At 39.9% G+C, this 18,534-nt stretch overlaps 1 protein-coding gene across 1 annotated transcript in view; it reads left to right on the top strand.

The window, feature by feature from the left end:
* Window positions 1–525: 525 nt before the first annotated feature.
* The window catches only part of TBC1D9B (TBC1 domain family member 9B), a 45,572-nt gene continuing 27,563 nt past the window's right edge, over window positions 526–18,534 (top strand). The window contains 7 exon segments of the mRNA XM_044664401.1: window positions 526–729; window positions 4,797–4,907; window positions 8,580–8,698; window positions 11,188–11,416; window positions 11,623–11,881; window positions 13,248–13,455; window positions 15,551–15,757. Of these exon segments, the coding sequence (XP_044520336.1) occupies window positions 612–729; window positions 4,797–4,907; window positions 8,580–8,698; window positions 11,188–11,416; window positions 11,623–11,881; window positions 13,248–13,455; window positions 15,551–15,757 (1,251 nt within the window). The 5' untranslated portion in view covers window positions 526–611.

The following is an 18,534-nucleotide window of genomic DNA, read 5'->3' as shown; positions in this document are numbered from 1 at the left end:
GCATCCAATGGAATTTTGTCGAAGAAGGCAAAACTCAGCACACAGAATGTCTCTATGATCTCACCGCTCTCAGGGACATCTACTTAAGAGGGAGAAGAAGGAAGAAGAGAGAAGGAAGACAGGGTCAGAGGGGAAGGGAAGAGTTGGGAGGGGAAGAGGGCGGGGAAAAGGAGGGGAAAAGGAGGGGGGAGCCAGAGAAGGGGAGGGAAAAGAGGAGAAAGGGGCGTGGAAGAAGAAGAGAGAAGGAGAGGGGTAGAGGGGGAGGAGAAAGGGAGGGGAAAAGAGACTCTTAAGGTCTGTGGGAGAAAATTGCTGTACCAGGGGCTAGGCGGAGGCAGCAGGGCTGAGCTCGCGGGAGGCCAGGGCACGGGGCGGTCGCCAGAGGGCGCTGTGCGGAAGCTGGGCCCCAGGCGCAGTGGACTTCTCCACGGAACTTCCCTCTGTTTGGCTCGTCCTCTCTCGCTCCCTCGCTACCTCTCGGTCGCGCTCGCACGGGCGCTCTTTCCTGTGCTCCCATCCGCTTCGCTTCCGCTTTCCCGCGGTACTGGGCCTGGCCCGAGCCTGACTTCGCCGGCAGCCTCCGGGAGCCCGGGGCCCTCCGGGCCGGCAGGATGTGGCTGAGCCCGGAGGAGGTGCTGGTGGCGAACGCGCTGTGGGTGACGGAACGCGCCAACCCCTTCTTCCTGCTGCAGCGGCGCCGCGGCCACGGCAAGGGCGGCGGCCTCACGGGTGAGGTCCGGGCCGGGACTGGGACTGGGGCCGGGCCCGGAACCCGGGGCTGGGGCAGGAGCAGAGACAGCTTGACTGCGGAAGGGGAAGCCCCAGGTCGCAGCCGAACTAGGCTAGGAGGTGCCTAGGGGCCCCTCTGGGACTGGGGTATGCGGTGCGAGGACCTGTGGTTTAAAGGGGGGCTGGGACGGGGGCGGGGCTCGAGAATGTCTGGAGATCTGCTAAGGGCAGAAGTGGGAGAGGACGGCGACGAGTCCCTGGATCCTTCTGGAAAGGGAGAGCGCTCCCTCGGGAGTCTTAGCCCCTTTCCCCCGCCCCCACCCCAATAGAACTGAGAGCTGGAAGATTGCTTAGAGATAGCGCCGTGCTTCTTGCTAGTTATACAGACAGGGAAACTGAACCCTAAAGCGGGGAAGTCACTTGCCGATGATCGCAAGTTCTTGGCAGCTGATAACCTCAAACCCAGGCCCCCCGACTCCTCATCCTGAGCTCTGGTTTCGATACCATTGAGCCTCGTTAAGACGCAGGATTTCTAGTCCCCTTCTGGTCCTGGGAATTAACTAGAAACCCCGCACCCCACCCCATCAGCAGACCTGTTTTGTTTCCAGCTTAAAAACTATAATCCCAAAGAGAAAAAGCTAAATGTCCCCCTGAAGATACAGAGGAGTGGAGGTTACTGGGCTATCTGATGTCCCAGGTACATTCCAAGTGGGATTTTTTTGGAGTTTTCCATCTCTTCCCTGCAGTCAGCTGTCACTTCTCCCTGCTGTCAAGTGTAACATCTGCCCCCTTGTGAACATCTTGGCCTAGTAATGAGAATCAGACAAGGAACTTGAACTTTCTTTTTGAAAATTTGGTGCTAGTCCTTGGAAATATTGAAGTGTTAGTTCCATTATCTGGGCAAATTTCAAACCAGCTAATTACTTTCTACTCCCTAAAATTCTCTACTGATTTGACTTTGATTGACACCTCCTGAACTTTTGGTACAAAATTATTTGATTGCGATATTAGACAAATAGTGAATTTCCAGCTCCAAATATAAGGGATTGAATGTTGTTGAACAGATCTCTAGCACCCTGAACTTAGAGGTAGGTTGTGGGATAATAGGAAGATTCCCCAATTATCTCTACCCACCTTGTTGTTGGTAATGACCTTAGACCTCACTTAGTTTTTTACTTATATCTCTCATACAGTTATTTATCTTTTTCATACAACTATGTCTTATCTAAACTTTTCCTATTACAGAAGAGCCTAAGAAATTATTTTTTTTCAAGAATTAATGAGGTGATGCTAATCAGAAAAGCACTTTAGGATTCTTTAAAAATTAAGGTAAAGGGGCAGCTGGGTAGCTCAGTGGAGTGAGAGCCAGGCCTAGAGACAGGAGGTCCTAGGTTCAAATCCGGCCTCAGACACTTCCCAGCTGTGTGACCCTGGGCAAGTCACTTGACCCCCATTGCCTACCCTTGCCAATCTTCCATCAAGGAACTAATACACAGAAGTTAAGGGTTTAAAAAAAAAACAAAAACAAAAACAAAAATTAAGGTAAAAAATATGCAGCTAGATCTCAGTTATTACCAATAATGAATCCCATGAAGTGGTCACATTCAAATTTTCATTGCATATTTCCATTGGGCTAGAACCAGTGACCATATTTTACGTATAATTATAACTTTAAACAGTTCAAATTCAAATGATATGATCACTTCACAGGATTCACTATTCAAAATATGGTGTGTTAACATACTAGTATTACAGGAAATGGAAAGCCTGGTCAGTTACAGATAAAAGAAATGAAGACTAAAGAAATTATGACTATACAAAGTAGATATGTAATAAGCACAATACATCTTAATACTCCCCTTTTCCAGAGTTCAGACTTCTAGAATTCTCAAACATATGGAGTATACACCCATCCTGAAACAAGCAAAGATCAGCATCAATGTACTTTGTACCCATAATGGACCATCTGGGCCTTATACCATCAAATCTTTTCCTGGATGCTATCTATGCTGCCTGTCATTGTCAAATTCCTTTATTTAAAGCCCAACTCAAATGATACCTTCTCCTAGAAGTCTTCCTTCCTTGGTCATAATGACTTTTTAATGCCTTATGGTATTTTATTTTTCAATTCTTTAATGAATTTAGTTTATATTATGTATTATAGTTATCTGTGCCTTTTCCTTCTAGTAGACTGTGAGCTCCATGAGGGCAGAGATAATATTTTATCTAAACTGTATTCATACCCAGCATAGTGCTCTAGATGCAAATGGGCTCTTATAGGTATTGCATGAATGATTAGCTGCTGTGGGAAGAGGAGCTAGTGGGAGCACAAAGACTATAATGAAATGTAACAGTGAAAAGAGATAGCTGATAGCCAGGAAGGAGACAGAAAACTGACAACTCAATGGGCCCACAGTCAAAAGCCATTTGGCATAGCAAAGAGCTCTATACAATTTAGTAGTCCTTGGGAGAATGATTTCATTACAGTTAGAACATAGCCATTGACAATCATAATGATAACCCTTAGTCACTGAGAAAAGGCTAATTTGTATGCAAAGCTTATGAGTAAGTTATAAAATTATTATGTCCACTTCAAAGATTATACTCAGTATTCTCTGTTTAAGGAGACAAGGATGTATTTCCTCCATTTTGTAACATTTCTATCCATAATGGTTAAAAGAAAGCAAGTTTGGACAGTTAAAGGGACAAGATTTAGTAATCTAGAAAATAAATTTCTGTGGTTAGAACAATAAGTCATCACTATCTTAATTTGTATTAGAAGTGTTTTGCTGGACATGGTCAAGAAAAACTGGCTACTTCTACATTTACAGGCCCTAATTAGGATATTCTTTTTGGATGAGGTCACCACATTTGAAATAAATAGGTACAGAAATGTAATAAAAAGAAAAATTAGGTCTTTGGCAGAAAAACATGCTTCCCTTTTCTCAGCAGAAAAGTGGACTATGACTGGGAAATGAGGCATTTATCACCAATATGTTGGCTTGTTTTGTTTGACCTATACTTTATTACAAGGAAAAGGTCTGTGATGATAGGATGAGGAAAGAGAGTATAGGGAATGCAGAATAATTGGGAAGTGATTTTAATATCAGCAAGAAAGCATCAATAAGAAGATTTAGTTGGTTTGGAGAGAATGCTTCCTTGGGATCTTAGAAAAGAGTTTAAAGAAATAGGGGTCATTTAGAAAGATCTAGAAGACCTTATCATGTCTCTAAATAAATGAGAGATGTATGAAATAAGACAGAGGGTGTCAAAACATTTGAGCTGTCCTCAGGCCAGGCATTTATTATGTGCTAGGCATTGGGCTAAAACAATGAGGATACCCAAAAGAAGGATTAAAAACAATCTCAGCCCTTAGGTAGCTCACATTCCGTTAGGGAGACAACATACAAATTACTGTGTACACACTGGGCAGAGGTAGTAGAAATGGAAGGGAATCTTAGAAGGAAGGAACTAGTAGCAGAAGCAATTAAGAAAAGCCTCCTATAGGAGGTGGGATTTGAACTGAGTATTGAGAGAAGCCAGGAGGCAGAGGTGAAGGACAAGGACATTCTGGTGGGGGGGTGGGCAGCCAGAAAAAAGGTAAGGAGTTGAGAGATGGAATATTGTATTTGAGGAACAGCAAGGAGGCCGGAATAGCTGGGTCATAGAATGTGTAAAGGAGCACCAAATGTAAAAAGACTGAAAAAGTTGGAAGGTGCCAGGACCTTATTTTCTACAAAAGGAAGACTTTCCTGGATCTAGGGATTCAGGTACACTGAAGTGAAACTTGAAAGAAGCTAAAGAATAACCCCCACTTTGAGACTTTTAAACAGAAAATGACAGGCATTTGTCCTGGTTGTCTGGGTCAAGGGGCAGGTTGTAATTAATGTACGTTTGTATAGCAGTTTGTGGTTCACAACGTGCTTTAGTATATATTATCTTATTTGATCCTTCCTGTTTTTTCAACCCATGAAATCAGGCCATCTGTAGCAGGATTTGATGTACCTGGAGCAGAGACATACACCAATTGTACCTTCAGTCACATTTCTCTCTACCTTATTTCCCAGGTCTTCTTGTGGGAACGCTGGATGTTGTCTTGGATTCCAGTGCCAGAGTCGCCCCTTATCGAATCCTTCACCAGACTCAGGACTCACAGATCTATTGGGCCGTTGCTTGTGGTAGGTGCTTTGTCTTGGGGGTTCTTTACCTTTTCTTGCCTTATCAAAACTTGCACCAGGCATAGCTCAGAGAGGGACCTAACATTTACATGACTGTCAAGTACAATGGCCAGAGAAACGGAGGGAATACAACATGTTTTATCAGGGAAATTGAATTTAGGCTGCTCTTAACAAGAATTTCAGACAGTTTGAGCTTCTGCTAGTAAGAATATATCCGAGAACACGTGACTGTCTTCCTGCCTAGCAAATGCAGGAACATGGAGCCATGGGGCTCAGTGACCTCTTTGAGTCTATGATCCCTTCCAGGAGAAGTAGGCTTTGGTATTTTTAGAGTTCTTGTTCTATTTACTTCCCTTCTTCACTGCAGTTCCTTACATTCTACTTTTACCTTGTCCAGCCTTTTGTGGGAAATGAGGTGGAGAGCCTAAGGTTTGGGTGGAGCATGTCTAGGCTTACCTCTGATAGAGTCATATAGAACCATGAAGTATCATGGTTTCTTTCTTCAAAGGGAGCAATACATTAGCTGAGTAATAACCTGATATGCTTCAAAACTAAGGGCTGAATTAGCTGAGGTATAGTACTCTGGCCCTTTTGGAGGGGCCCAAAAGAAAGACTAGGACAGGAATTCCCCCAAGATCCAGAAAGGGAGTCTTGGGATGATGTTCTTTAGGGCTTAGGTAAAAACTGAGAAATAGAAATAGGAACTATATATCCTAGAAGCAGAGCCAGCCAAGCTCATCTGCAGTCTAACATTTGGTTCAGAAACTTCCATAGTATTTCAGAAATCTTGTCAGTTAGGTATTTGTAATTTGTAATTCAAGAAATTTTTTCACTTGCAAAAATAGATGTAATGGGGCAGCTAGATGGCTCAGTGGATATTGAGCGAGGCTTAGATATGGGAGGTCTTGGGTTCAAAGCTGACCTCAGATACTTTATAGCTCTTTCACCCCGGGCAAGTCACTTAACTCCAATAGCCTAGCCCTTACTGCTCTTCTGCCTTAGAACCTAGAACCAATACCTAGTATTGATTTTAAGACAGAAGAGAAGGGTTTGGAAAAAACAAAAACCAGAAATAATGTAATGGTTAGGTTTCCAGTTCAGCTCACAAAAGCCTTTTTTTTTTTCTTTTTTTCTTAAGGCAATGGTGGTTAAGTGACTTGCCCAGGGTCACACAGCTAGGAAGTATCTGAGGTCAGATTTGAAACCAGGACCTCCCATCTCTGGGCCTGGTTCTCAATCAGTCCACTGAGCCCCCCACAAAAGTCTTTTTACCCAACATGTCCATGTTATTCAATGTACTCTAGAACCTAACCACACTGTGTAAAAGATCCTTGGCAATAGACTTTCTGAGTTCTGACTTGATATGCCAAAGACACATCTTCCCCAATCACATTAATAAAACCAACCTTGAAATATTCTCTCTCTATCTCTTTCTCTCTCTCTGTCTCTCCCCCTTCTTCCTCTCTCCCCTTCTCCCTCTTTCTATCTTTCCCTTTCCATCTCCCTTTCTTCCTCCCTCTTTCTCTTTCCCTCTGCCTTCCTTCCTATTCAACCACAGGGACTCCCTGGCAAAAGATCAGGGGTGGAGCAGAATGCCTGAGACAGGACGATAGGGAGGTGTTAAATTAAGGCCTGGTATGTTACATCTTATAGTGTTTCTTAGAGCTTAGGTGAAAACTGAGGAGTGAAAATGGGAACAAAGTATCCTGGAAGTAGTGCCAGCCAGACTCATCTGTATAAAGGCATTTGGATCAAAAACCTCTAATCCAAAGGAGAAGTCCTTTAGCAGGGACTGGGCCTAACCAGGCCTGACCTGGTGTTGAGCTGGCAGTTCCCAGTGAAATGTCTAGATACTAAAAATTCAGGATAGCAATTCTAGGAGTGTTTAACTCAAATATAAACTAGATCTCATTTTGCTAAAGACCCCCTTGTCATTAATGGTTTTTCTTACACTCTGATGGACCTGTGATTTCTCAATTTGTATGCTCCTCCACTTATGCAAAATCATAGTCTCTAGATGCCTGCCTATCCTGTGCAATTCTTGTTCCTGCTCTCCCATATGTCTTTGTGCTAGGAGGCCTTGCACGTTTTCTCCTGAATAACATCAGGACATTATCCACCTGTCATTCCTCATGGAGGCCCATCCTCTCTTCCTATCATATATTTCTGATGACATCTTTTACTCTATTCTGACAAATACTCCATTGATTATGTGTTACATCCTTAATAAATCCTTGTAGACTAATTGACATTGTAAATTCCTATTTGTCATTTGTTTTAAACATATTAATGTTATCTTTAAATAATAGAGCAACAAAAAGATTCTCTTTTTCCATATACCTTCTTGAACTTTCTTCTGTGTATTTTTCCAGTTTTTGTTCTGCTTATTTTTTCAGCCATATTATATTATTGTTCTGATTTTTCTTTCACTCTGAATCATTTCATATGTCTTCCAATATTTCTCTTTATTCTTCATAGTTGTCATTTCTGATAGCCCAGTATTATTCTACTATGTTAATTATATTCTCCAGATCAGAAAGCCCCTTCTTTCTAAGAGAGGAAGCTCAGTCTTCCTTTACACTCCTGTTCTTGTCTTTATATGCTTGAGAATTTGTGTATCCATATTAATGTCCCCTTGAGTACTATGGACTCTTAGTGCTTATGAGTCTTTTCAGCTCCCAGGAGCTACATCTTTGCTTCACTCATAAAGAGTAATACTTCAACCCCAAAGAGATCATAGATAAACAGACTTGTACGAAAATATTTATAGCCGTGCTTTTTGTGGTGGCAAAAAACTGGAAAATGAGGGTATGTCCTTCAGTTGGGAAATGGCTGAACAAATTGTGGTATATGCTGGTGATGGAATACTGTTGCACTCAAAGGAATAATAAACTGAAGGAATTCCATGTGAACTGGAAAGACCTCCAGAAATTGATGCAGAGTGAAAGGAGCAGAGCCAGAAAACATTGTACACAGAGACTGATACACTGTGGTAAAATAGAATGTAACGGACTTCTGTACTAGCAGCAATGCAATGACCCAGGACAGCTCTGAGGGATTTATGGTAAAGATGCTACCCACATTCAGAGGAAGAACTACAGGAGTGGAAACACAGAAGAAAAACAACTGCTTGAACACATGGGCTGAGGCGGACATGATTGGGGACATAGACTCGAAACTACCACACCAATGCAACTATCAAGCAGTTGAGCTTAAGTGACTTGTTTAGGGTCACATGACCAGGAAGGGTCTGAGGCTATATTTGACCAAGACTGCCTTCCTCTAGGCCTGGCTTTCCACTCGCCAAGCCACCGAGCTGCCCCTCCGTTAATGACATCATTAGAATATATCGCTAATACTGGAATCACTAGATCAGAGAGTTTGGTAGCTCTAATTGTATAATGCAATTTTGTTTTCCAAAAAGATTGTATCATTTCATAGTTCCATTAACAGAGTAAGTGTTCCTATTTCTTCATAGTCCTATAAGTATTACATTTTATTTCTTTTAACTGTCTTCAGTTTAATAGATGGTTGTTATTTCTTAAGGCTTCTTATCACTTGTATGTACAAAGACTGCCTTAACTTTCACTATGAGAAATGGTTCCTAATTTTCCTCATCACATGAGTTTGAGAAATTGGTGTTTGATGAGTTTTTTTTCTTTTACTATCTAGGTTCTTCCCGTAAGGAGATCACAAAACATTGGGAATGGCTGGAAAGTAACTTGCTACAGACATTATCCATCTTTGAGAATGAAGAAGACATCACTACTTTTGTCAAAGGCAAAATACATGTAAGGAACACTTGCTTAGCATCATCTTTCTTTTTTTTTTTTTTTTTTTTATTTATTTATTTTTTTTTATTTTAAACCCTTAACTTCTGTGTATTGACTTTATAGGTGGAAGATTGGTAAGGGTAGGCAATGGGGGTCAAGTGACTTGCCCAGGGTCACACAGCTGGGAAGTGTCTGAGGCCGGATTTGAACCTAGGACCTCCTGTCTCTAAGCCTGGCTCTCAATCCACTGAGCTACCCAGCTGCCCCCTTTGCTTAGCATCATCTTACCTGGCCCCACCTCCCATCCATCCAGAAGTGCCCTCTGCCACATCCCTGACAGCAAGTCATGTAACTTCTATGGAAAAACTCAGGCCTAGGGAGTTTACTCTCTCCCAAGACAACCATTTCTTTGTTAGATCAGCTTTGTTGTTAGAAAGTTCTTCCTTTTATTAAGTTGATATCTGCCTTCATGTGATTCTCTCCATGGGTCTTAGTTCTGCTGTGTATCTTTGTTGGACTTTCTGATTTCTTTTATTTTTAGCACTCAAGATACTGAAATGAGTATGGATACTTTAAATTGCTTTTTTCTTAGTATTGGTTATGAAGGAAACCTAGTGAAATTTCATCATTCCTCTCATTGCATGCTTTATTCACTTCATCCATTTTTAGGTGGAGTGTTTATTCAAGGGACATTTGTTTTTATTCAGTTTTTCAGTCATGTCTTTATGATCCCATTTGCGGTTTTCTTGCCAAAGATACTGGGAGTGGTTTGCCATTTCCTTCTCCAGCTCATTTTATGGATGAGGAAATTAAGGTAAATAGGGTTATGTGACTTACTCAGGGTCACATAGCTAGTCAGGGTCTGAGGCCAAAATTGAACTCAAGAAGATGAGTCTTCCTGATACCAGGCCTGGCACTTTAACCACTGTGTCATCCCAAATGCTCCTTATTTGTCTAGTAAATAGAGAACATAGAAGAATAAGAAAGGTCAGGTATTGGCAAACTGTGGAGGGCATTGAATTTAAAGCAAAGGATTTTGAGCTTTATTTGATGGATCTTAGAGACACTTAAAATTTTTGAGTAGTGACATGATCATGAGGAAAGTGATTCTGGGAGTAAATTGAAGAAGGGAGAAAGTAGATTCCAGAAAACTTACTTAGGAGAATATTGTAATATTCCAGGCAGGTAGTAATATAGTAGGTAGACAGGTAGTCAGTCCTGGATTGGTGACAGTGGAAACAGAAAAGGAAAGAGAGACATTTTCCAGACATGAAATCTACAGGATTTGTTAACTGAATGGATCTGAGAAGTGGCTAGAGGAAAGAGTCAGATATTATTCTAGAGTTTGAAAACACAGTAGCTAGGGTTAATGGTGTTACTACAGTCAAAAATAGTAAAATTGCAAGGGATCTGACTTAGAATAAAAGATTGCTGACTTGGTTTTAGACATGTAGATTTTTGAACTGCTAGAAGGACAATCCAGATAAATATGCCCTGTAGACAAAGTCTGAGTGTGGTTATAGAGGTCAGGTCTGGAGATAAAGATTTTTTTTTTAAATCCTTACCTTCTGTCTTGGAGTCAATACTGTGTATTGGCTCCAAGGCAGAAGAGTGGCAAGGGCCAGGCAATGAGGGTCAAGAGACTTGCCCAGGGTCACACAGCTAGGAAGTATCTGAGACCAGATTTGAACCCAGGACCTCCCGTCTCTAGGCCTGGCTCTCAATCCACTGAGCTACCCAGCTGCCCCCTGGAGATAAAAGATTTTTGAATCATCTACTCAGTGGTTCCCAAACTTTTTTGGCCTACCACCCCCTTTCCAGAAAAAAATATTACTTAGCCCCCTGGAAATTAATTTTTTTTTTTAAATTTTAATAGCAATTAATAGGAAAGATAAATGTACCTGTGGCCATTACCATTCTCCTGAATCACTGCAGCACCCACCAGGGGGCGGTGGCGCCCACTTTGGGAATCACTTGTCTACATAGTTAATAGCTATGGAAATTGATGAGATCGCTAAGGAGGGGACTGTAGAAAGAGAAGAGGACCAAAAACAGCACTTGGAGGAATACTCACTCACATTAAGGAATGGAAGATCAGGAGACAAAGATGATTCTTCTAATAGGTTATCTTCTGAAAAATGGAAATCAGGAAGGAATAAAGGAGACAGCACAGTGATCTTGGTGTCATTAGTAGCAATGAAAAGAATGTGTGTTCTTGTCTCCTAGGTACCCTGGGAGAATATTAGATCTCAATTGACTTAAACTTGAATTATTATTGTTACTTTGATTTTGTCAACATCTTCTAATTCTTTCATTTAGTCAGTAAGTTTAAATGTCTCCTTCCTATAGGCAGATCATTACACTTAACCTTTCTTAGTCAAATTCTAATTTAAATTTACACTTCCTTTTTTAATGCCATTGTTGTTTTAAGAACCTAAATGGTTCCTTTTTGCCCCTTTCCTTATTCATTTTATGTAGGAGTTCCCATTTCTGTTCTCTACTTTCAGGGCATCATTGCTGAAGAGAACAAGAACCTGCAGCCTCAGGGAGATGAGGATCCAGGAAAATTCAAAGAAGCAGAACTGAAGATGCGGAAACAGTTTGGAATGCCCGAAGTGGAGAAGCTGGTCAATTACTATTCCTGCAGCTACTGGAAAGGACGTGTGCCCAGACAGGGGTGGTTGTACCTGACGGTCAATCACCTTTGTTTCTACTCCTTCCTTTTGGGCAAAGAAGGTAAGCTACTGTGATCCAGGGCCTTCCCTAACCCAAAGAAGCCCCAACTCAGGGAGGAAGGATTTTTAGTTCTTTCCCTCCCAAGGCTTCAGTTCCCATTCAGTGCCTCCACATTCAGTCAATGATTACTTATTTCTTCTGTTTTTCTTTTTACTCTGTCTCTCAAAGCTGTTTGAATTGTTGTTTCTTTGTCTGGTGGTTCTTAGTAACCCTGGTAGTCCAGTGGGTGGATGTAACTGAATTGGAGAAGAATGCCACCCTTCTATTCCCTGAGTGCATCAAAGTTAACACCAGGGACAAGGAGCTGTACTTCTCCATGTTCCTCAACATCAATGAGACTTTCAAGCTTATGGAACAGTTGGCCAACATTGCCATGCGTCAACTGCTAGACAACGAAGGCTTCCTGGAGGACAAGTCCCTCCCCAAGCCTGTTAGGCCTCTCAAAAACATCTCAGCCTTAAAAAGGTATGTTTCTTCTCACTTAAGAGAAACAGATAAAGTACTTGGAGAATCCAGGGTCCAGCATAATCATTATCCTAATCCAATTTATAATTGGGCATGGGACTCTTCCTATATTAGTCTAGATGAATAAATGAAAAAACATCTAATGATTACCTACTGTATGCCAGATGCTCTGCTAGGCACTAGAGGTACAAATACAAAAGTGAGACATCCCTTCCCTTCAAGGACCTTATATTCTAATGAGGAATTCAACACATATTAGGGAATGGTGGTCAAAGAAGAGAATCATAGGGATAACAAACAGAGCCATAGAGCAGTCAATTGTCATGCTCAAGAAGCAGTAATAGGATTGATTTAATTACTGTTCCCAGAACAAGAAGTGGAAAGGTGAAGAGGAAAAAGGAACAGTGTTGGGCAGATGGGACAAGATGTGTCAGGCAGATGGGACTAGATATATAAGAGCTAGCTGAATGCAATGCAATGTAACATGTGGATTCAAGCCAGAGAGATATAGTAGGTTAGGTCAATCTGCATTTACTTATTCACCAATCAGGACCACTCCACCATGGGGCAGAACTCTCAAAAGTTCAGAGGGTTTTGCTTCTTTTCCTAGTCCTTTTCCCACACTGAACTACTGAGATCTGAGGGAACAGGTGCTCGGTTGTAGTGTGAAATGTGATGATGGCTATAAATCTAAACCGTGGATCTGTAGGTCACAACTCATTAAAAATCTCTGGTTTTAGATTCCATGACTATAAAAGGACTGTCTCTCCATATTGATCTGTCAGCCAAATATTTAGACACTAAATCTAAATCTAAATACAAAATTTAGACACTATAAGGAAGGCAAGAAGCATATACTATGTATCCTTATTAGGACTAGATATCCCCCTTCCCATCATCTTTCATTCCCAAGGAAAATGGGTCTCCTAAAAAATTGTCAATTTTTTAATGTTATTTTTTAACCTTATATAAAAGGTTAAAGTTCCAGTCTTCTCATTTATATCTCCATCATTCATTATGTGAAATGGCAGTTTGTCTTGTCCCCAGCAGCAGAGGAATACAGTATAGCTTTTTTTTTTTTTTAAACCCATACCTTCTGTCTTAGAATTGAAACTAGGTATTAGTTCCAAAGCAAAAGAGAAATAAAGACTGGGCAATGGGGGCTAAGTGACTTGCCCAGGATCATATAGCTAGGAGGCGTCTAAGGCCAGATTTCAACCCAGGACTTCCTGTCCTCAGGCCTGGCTCTATTCACTCAGTTACCTAGCTGACACCAGTATAGTTCTTACTGAAAGTACTTACACAGAATATAATATCATTGCTAACACTTGGCCCATGTGCTTTGGTTTCTCTCATCTGCATTCAGAGATCTGGATGCCAGAGCCAAAAATGAATGCTACCGAGCAACTTTCCGGTTGCCAAAGGATGAACGGCTAGATGGACATACTGACTGTACTTTGTGGACCCCATTCAATAAGATGCATATCCCTGGCCAGATGTTCATCTCCAACAATTATATTTGCTTTGCCAGCAAAGAAGAGGAGGCATGTTACCTCATAATTCCACTGAGAGAGGTAAAGAATTCTTTTAATCTTAGTACTAACATTCAAGGTCAGCAGTCACATTATGGCAGCAGCCAAGGTGTTAGAAAGAGCATCCATTTAGGACTTGGGAGATTTGGGTTTTCCTTGTGACAAGCTACTTTGGTCATTACTAAACTTTTTTGTGTTTCATCTATCAATTACAGTTAAAGATACCAGCTCTTTATACCTCTAGATGGCATTAGGAGGTTCATGTAGGATAATGGAAAAAGAAAGCATGTTATGGTAGGGATGGGGGTGGGTTTTATAAAGTTCTTTGGAAATGGCAAGAGACATTCTTTTAAAGCTAATTTGCTATGAGCCATATTGTATGGGATATACTTCAGAGACCATCACGTTGGTCAGTGGATCATCATGATTTTAAAAATCATTTTTCTTACCAATTATATGTAATAACAAAGTTATATGAAGATTGTGTCATGAGTTTCAGCAGCTTTTCTAGTTGGGTGATAATTCCATGACTTTCAGGAAGGGCCTCCACCATCACCACCCCCGCCCTTTTTTTTTTCCCCCATGGCTCCATGGTTCTTGTTGTCTCCCTTCCCCTCTTTCTCTCCTCACTCCCAGAGTTGACTAGCAATTCTGCTGTGTTATACTCAAATCTTTCTCAATTAACACTTAAAACCTATTTCAATATTTTTTTTTATTTTTGCAATAGAGTAATCTTTTAAAACCCAACCCCCAAATCACATATCCACATAAACAAGTGATAAATCACATATTTTCTTCTGGATTTCTGAACCTCTCATAGTTCTTTCTCTGGAAGTGGATAGCATTCTTTCTCTTAAGTCCTTCAGAGTTGTCCTGGATCATTGCATTGCTTTTAGTAGCAAAATCAGTTACATTCTTTTAAAGCCCTTTGAGCATAATTCCAGATTGCCAGGAAGGCCCTTTTTGAAGAACAAGAATAACTGTTCTGTGTCTGAGAGGAGATTAGATCATAAAAAAGAGATACCAGCTAATCCTGGGGTCCTGGGATCTGTTTTAAGACATCTTAATGATTGGGAGATTCAGAGCAAGATTTGGGATGATAACATCTCATTGTAGAGCCCAATAAGACTTGCAAATAGCTAATTGTGAAAATATGAAACACTTGGAGAGCCTTGACTACAAGTTAATATTTAAATACAGAGTATAGTAGTAACTTTTCATTTGTTGTTATTTAGTCATTTAGGTCATGATCAACTCTTTGTTACTCCTTTTGGGTTTTTTGAGGGGTTTTTTGCCATTTTCTTCTCCAGCTCATCCTCCAGATGAGGAAACTGAGATTAAAAAGGATTAAGGGACTTGCCCAGAGTCACACAGTTAGGAAGTATCTGAGACTGATTGAACTTAAGTCTTCCTGCCTCCAAACCTATCACTTCATCCACTTAGATGCCCTAGTAATTATTTGCAAATTATAGCAATAAGACTTAAATATCATTTGATTTTTATTCCATTTTGTGATAGAAGAAAAATTAATTCTTTTTAAGGCATACATTAGTTAGACATGGGAAATCTTGGGAATATTGATTAAGTGTAATGCTAGGCATTATGCTAAGTGCTAGAAATAAAAAAGAAAAGCAAAAAAAAAAAAGCTTCTACCCCCCCCACAAAGAACTTTTATTCTGATAAGGGAGACAACATATATATATGCACATATATATATGTATATATATATATGTGCATATATATATATATCCAAAATAAACCCTGAATATATAGATTAGCTTAGAGGGAAAGTCATTAGAAGCTGAGGGCACAAGGAAAGGCCTCTTGTGGAAGGTAGCACTTGATCTTAGTCGTAAAGGAAGTGTGGGATTTAAAACAACAGCAATGAGAATGGAGAACATTCCAGATATGGTGAATAGCAAGAACCCATCTAATTTCCTATCTAGAGAAATGGGATCGTTTCTCTGGCTACAACTAGATTGCCTCTGAGATGTACTCTTTTACATAGAAGAAGCTTCTTGGGAGATTCCAAGAGAGGACAGTTTCCACCTATCTCTTTAATAGTCAGTTCTAAGAGTGAGTTTGGCTTCTGAAGCTCAAGAAGGAATCATGGAGCATTACACCTCTTCTTTTGCAGGTGACAGTGGTTGAAAAAGCTGACAGTTCCAGTGTGTTACCTAGCCCACTGTCAATTAGCACAAAAAGTAAAATGACCTTCTTGTTCGCCAATCTGAAGGACCGAGACTTTTTGGTCCAAAGAATCTCTGATTTCCTTCAGAAAACATCAGCTAAGAAGACACATGGAAACAGAGAGAAGGCTGGGGTCATGGACCCAGCACAGGAGGTGAGTTGGAAATAAAATTTGATATGTATTTAAATTATTTTTTATAGTTACTGAATAAACTTCCTATTTTTACTATTCTCAATTTAAAAAGCAGATGAGTTGATCTTTTAATTTTCTTCTCTCCTTAAAAATAATATCTTAGTTTAGTTACTTTTTAAATTGTAGGTAGCCTTCATTTTTTTAAATAAAGATTACTTGCCCTTATTCAAAAAAAGGTTCTCTACTCCTTACCTGTTGGATAATGTCAAAGTCATTCAGAGGCATTGAAGACTTTCCATTAAGAGACTTCATTTCAACTTTATCTTCCATAATTTTTAACATATGCTTTCTGCTCTAAATCCAGGCTACTCTTCTGATGCTATTGTTTTTCTTTTGCTCGTGACATTTTCTACACATAAAGTTCTTTTCTTCTTTCTGCTAATCAGTAGAGTTGGAGTGCCCCATCCCCTCTCCTGATAGATATGAACAGCTGCCGTATGTATTGATGTGCACATACAGTGGCAAGATTTCCATATTAAGTACTTCTTGGTTATATTCCTTATATTCCTGAGGTCCTTAATGCTACACCTTGAGGTGTTGAGAGAACCTTGAATATCCAACACTTTGAACCTCTAAGAGGTGGTAGAGGTTATCAGAAGATGAGACTCAGGAAAACACTAAACAGTGCTGACCACTCTGCCAAAAAGGGTAAGAAGGGGCTGAACCTAGCCCTGGAATAAAGTCTTAATTTAGGAACTAAAGCTAAAGAAATGAGTAAATCAAAGAAACACCAACCAGTATCAGAAATTTATTGCCGTTTTAATTCTATAACAGCAAATATTAAAAGAAAAGAATAGATTTCCCATTAGGAATATATGAAGACTTAGATGAAACAAGATTTTTAAAATGACATAAAAACTCTTGAAGAACTGAAAGGACAATAAGGAATTTAGGTGAGAAAGTAGAAAACCTTACCCAAGTAATCATGGAATTTCTGAAAATCAAAAAAGGTCAAACAAATCAGTGACTCCATGAGATAGCAAGAAATATTAAAAGGAAATCAAAAGACTGAAAAAAAAAGAAACTGTAAGAAAGCTAATATCAAAAATAGTAAACCTATAAACAGCTTAAGGTGGGCTGTTGAATAATCATTGAACTTCCCGAAAGACATGATCAAAGTAAAAATTCCTGGACACTTTATTTTTTTTTTAAACTCTTAGCTTCTGTATATTGGCTCCTAGGTGGAAGAGTGGTAAGGGTGGACAATGGGGGTCAAGTGACTTGCCCAGGATCACACAGCTGGGAAGTGTCTGAGGCCGGATTTGAACCTAGGACCTCCCGTCTCTAGGCCTGACTCTCACTCCACTGAGCTACCCAGCTGCCCCTGGACACTTTATTTTAAGAAATCATAAACAAAAATCTTCAGACATAGTAGAATCCTAATGGCAAAATGAAGATAGAAAGAATCTGCCATCACCTCTGAAAGGAACCCCAATAGGAAAAGGCCCAGGAATATCAGCCAAAATTCAGGGCTCCTTCATCAAAGAAAAAAATATTTCGAGCATCCAGAAATAACCAGTTGGGGTACCAAAGAACCATAGTCAGGTTCACAAAACACCTGGCAACTTCTATAGTAAGCAAGAAGAAATCTGGGAAAATATGGTATTATAAAAGATAGTTTACAACTAAGAGTAATAAACCCTGCAAAGCTAAACGTAATCCTATAGAGGAAAAAAAATATGAAAAAAAAATAATGAAATAGAAGACTTTCAAGCATTTACAATGAAAAGACTCACTGAAAACTCTAACATACAAACAAGTACATAAAAAATTAAAAAGGTACATAAACGTATTTGAGCAATTAGATGAAGTAATGTTAAAATTCTAATAAGGTTTGAAATAGAACCAAGTGTTCCTTCAGAACCTTAATATCTTCCTAGGGCACAGAGGGACGTAAATAAGAAAAATAGAAGATAGAGTGGAAAGGATGGTTCTGTTCAGAGGATTTGAAGAAGAGAAAGAAAAAGGAAAGTAGAAGGAAAAATACATTAAAGGAGAAAGGAGATGGAACTTGTTATTTCTCATAATTGTGGTACTTCAGAAGAATATGTAAATGGAGGGAATGGACATCATATAAATCTCACTTTTCTTTGAAACAGGCAGAGAGTATAAATGCTTGAAAGTCTTCTATTTCATTAAAGGCCTGTTTTACAGACACACACAAAAGAATTTGGGGTAAAAATACATCAAACTAAAAGGGAACAAGGAGTAGGGAGGAGGTTTAAAGAGGTAAGCTTCATGACCTTGAATGGGGGATTAAAAGGAGAAAAAAAGAAAATAGGATCTATTGTCAGATAGGTATGCCATAAGATTCCAATCAGACTTTTGAAGAATGACTGAACAACTGGTGGTATATGAATGGGATAGGATGCTATTGTACTGTAAGAAAAAGATAAAAGACATAATTTCAGAGTATTGTGGTTAGGAATTGATGCAGAGTAAAATGAGCACAAACTGGAGAACAGTTCATTCAAAGAAATACCTTTGTGAAGAAAAATAACTTTGGAAGAATTAAGACCTCTGAACAAAGCAGTAATAAACCCATGTTTCTGGAGGACATATGAGGAAATGTTATTCATCTGACAGGCGCTGGACACACACAAATACACATATGTATACATTATATATGTATTTGCATGACTACCCTAATTTGTTATGACTTTTTTCCCTTTATTTCTTTCAGTTGGGGGGGTGAAGGGGAATGGGAAATTAATGATAGTGGTATCCCCAAAAAGTAA

This window comes from Gracilinanus agilis, chromosome 2, assembly GCF_016433145.1.
Source record: "Gracilinanus agilis isolate LMUSP501 chromosome 2, AgileGrace, whole genome shotgun sequence".
NCBI classification, from domain to species: Eukaryota; Metazoa; Chordata; class Mammalia; order Didelphimorphia; family Didelphidae; genus Gracilinanus; species Gracilinanus agilis.
This window is presented reverse-complemented; position numbering and strand designations above follow the sequence as displayed.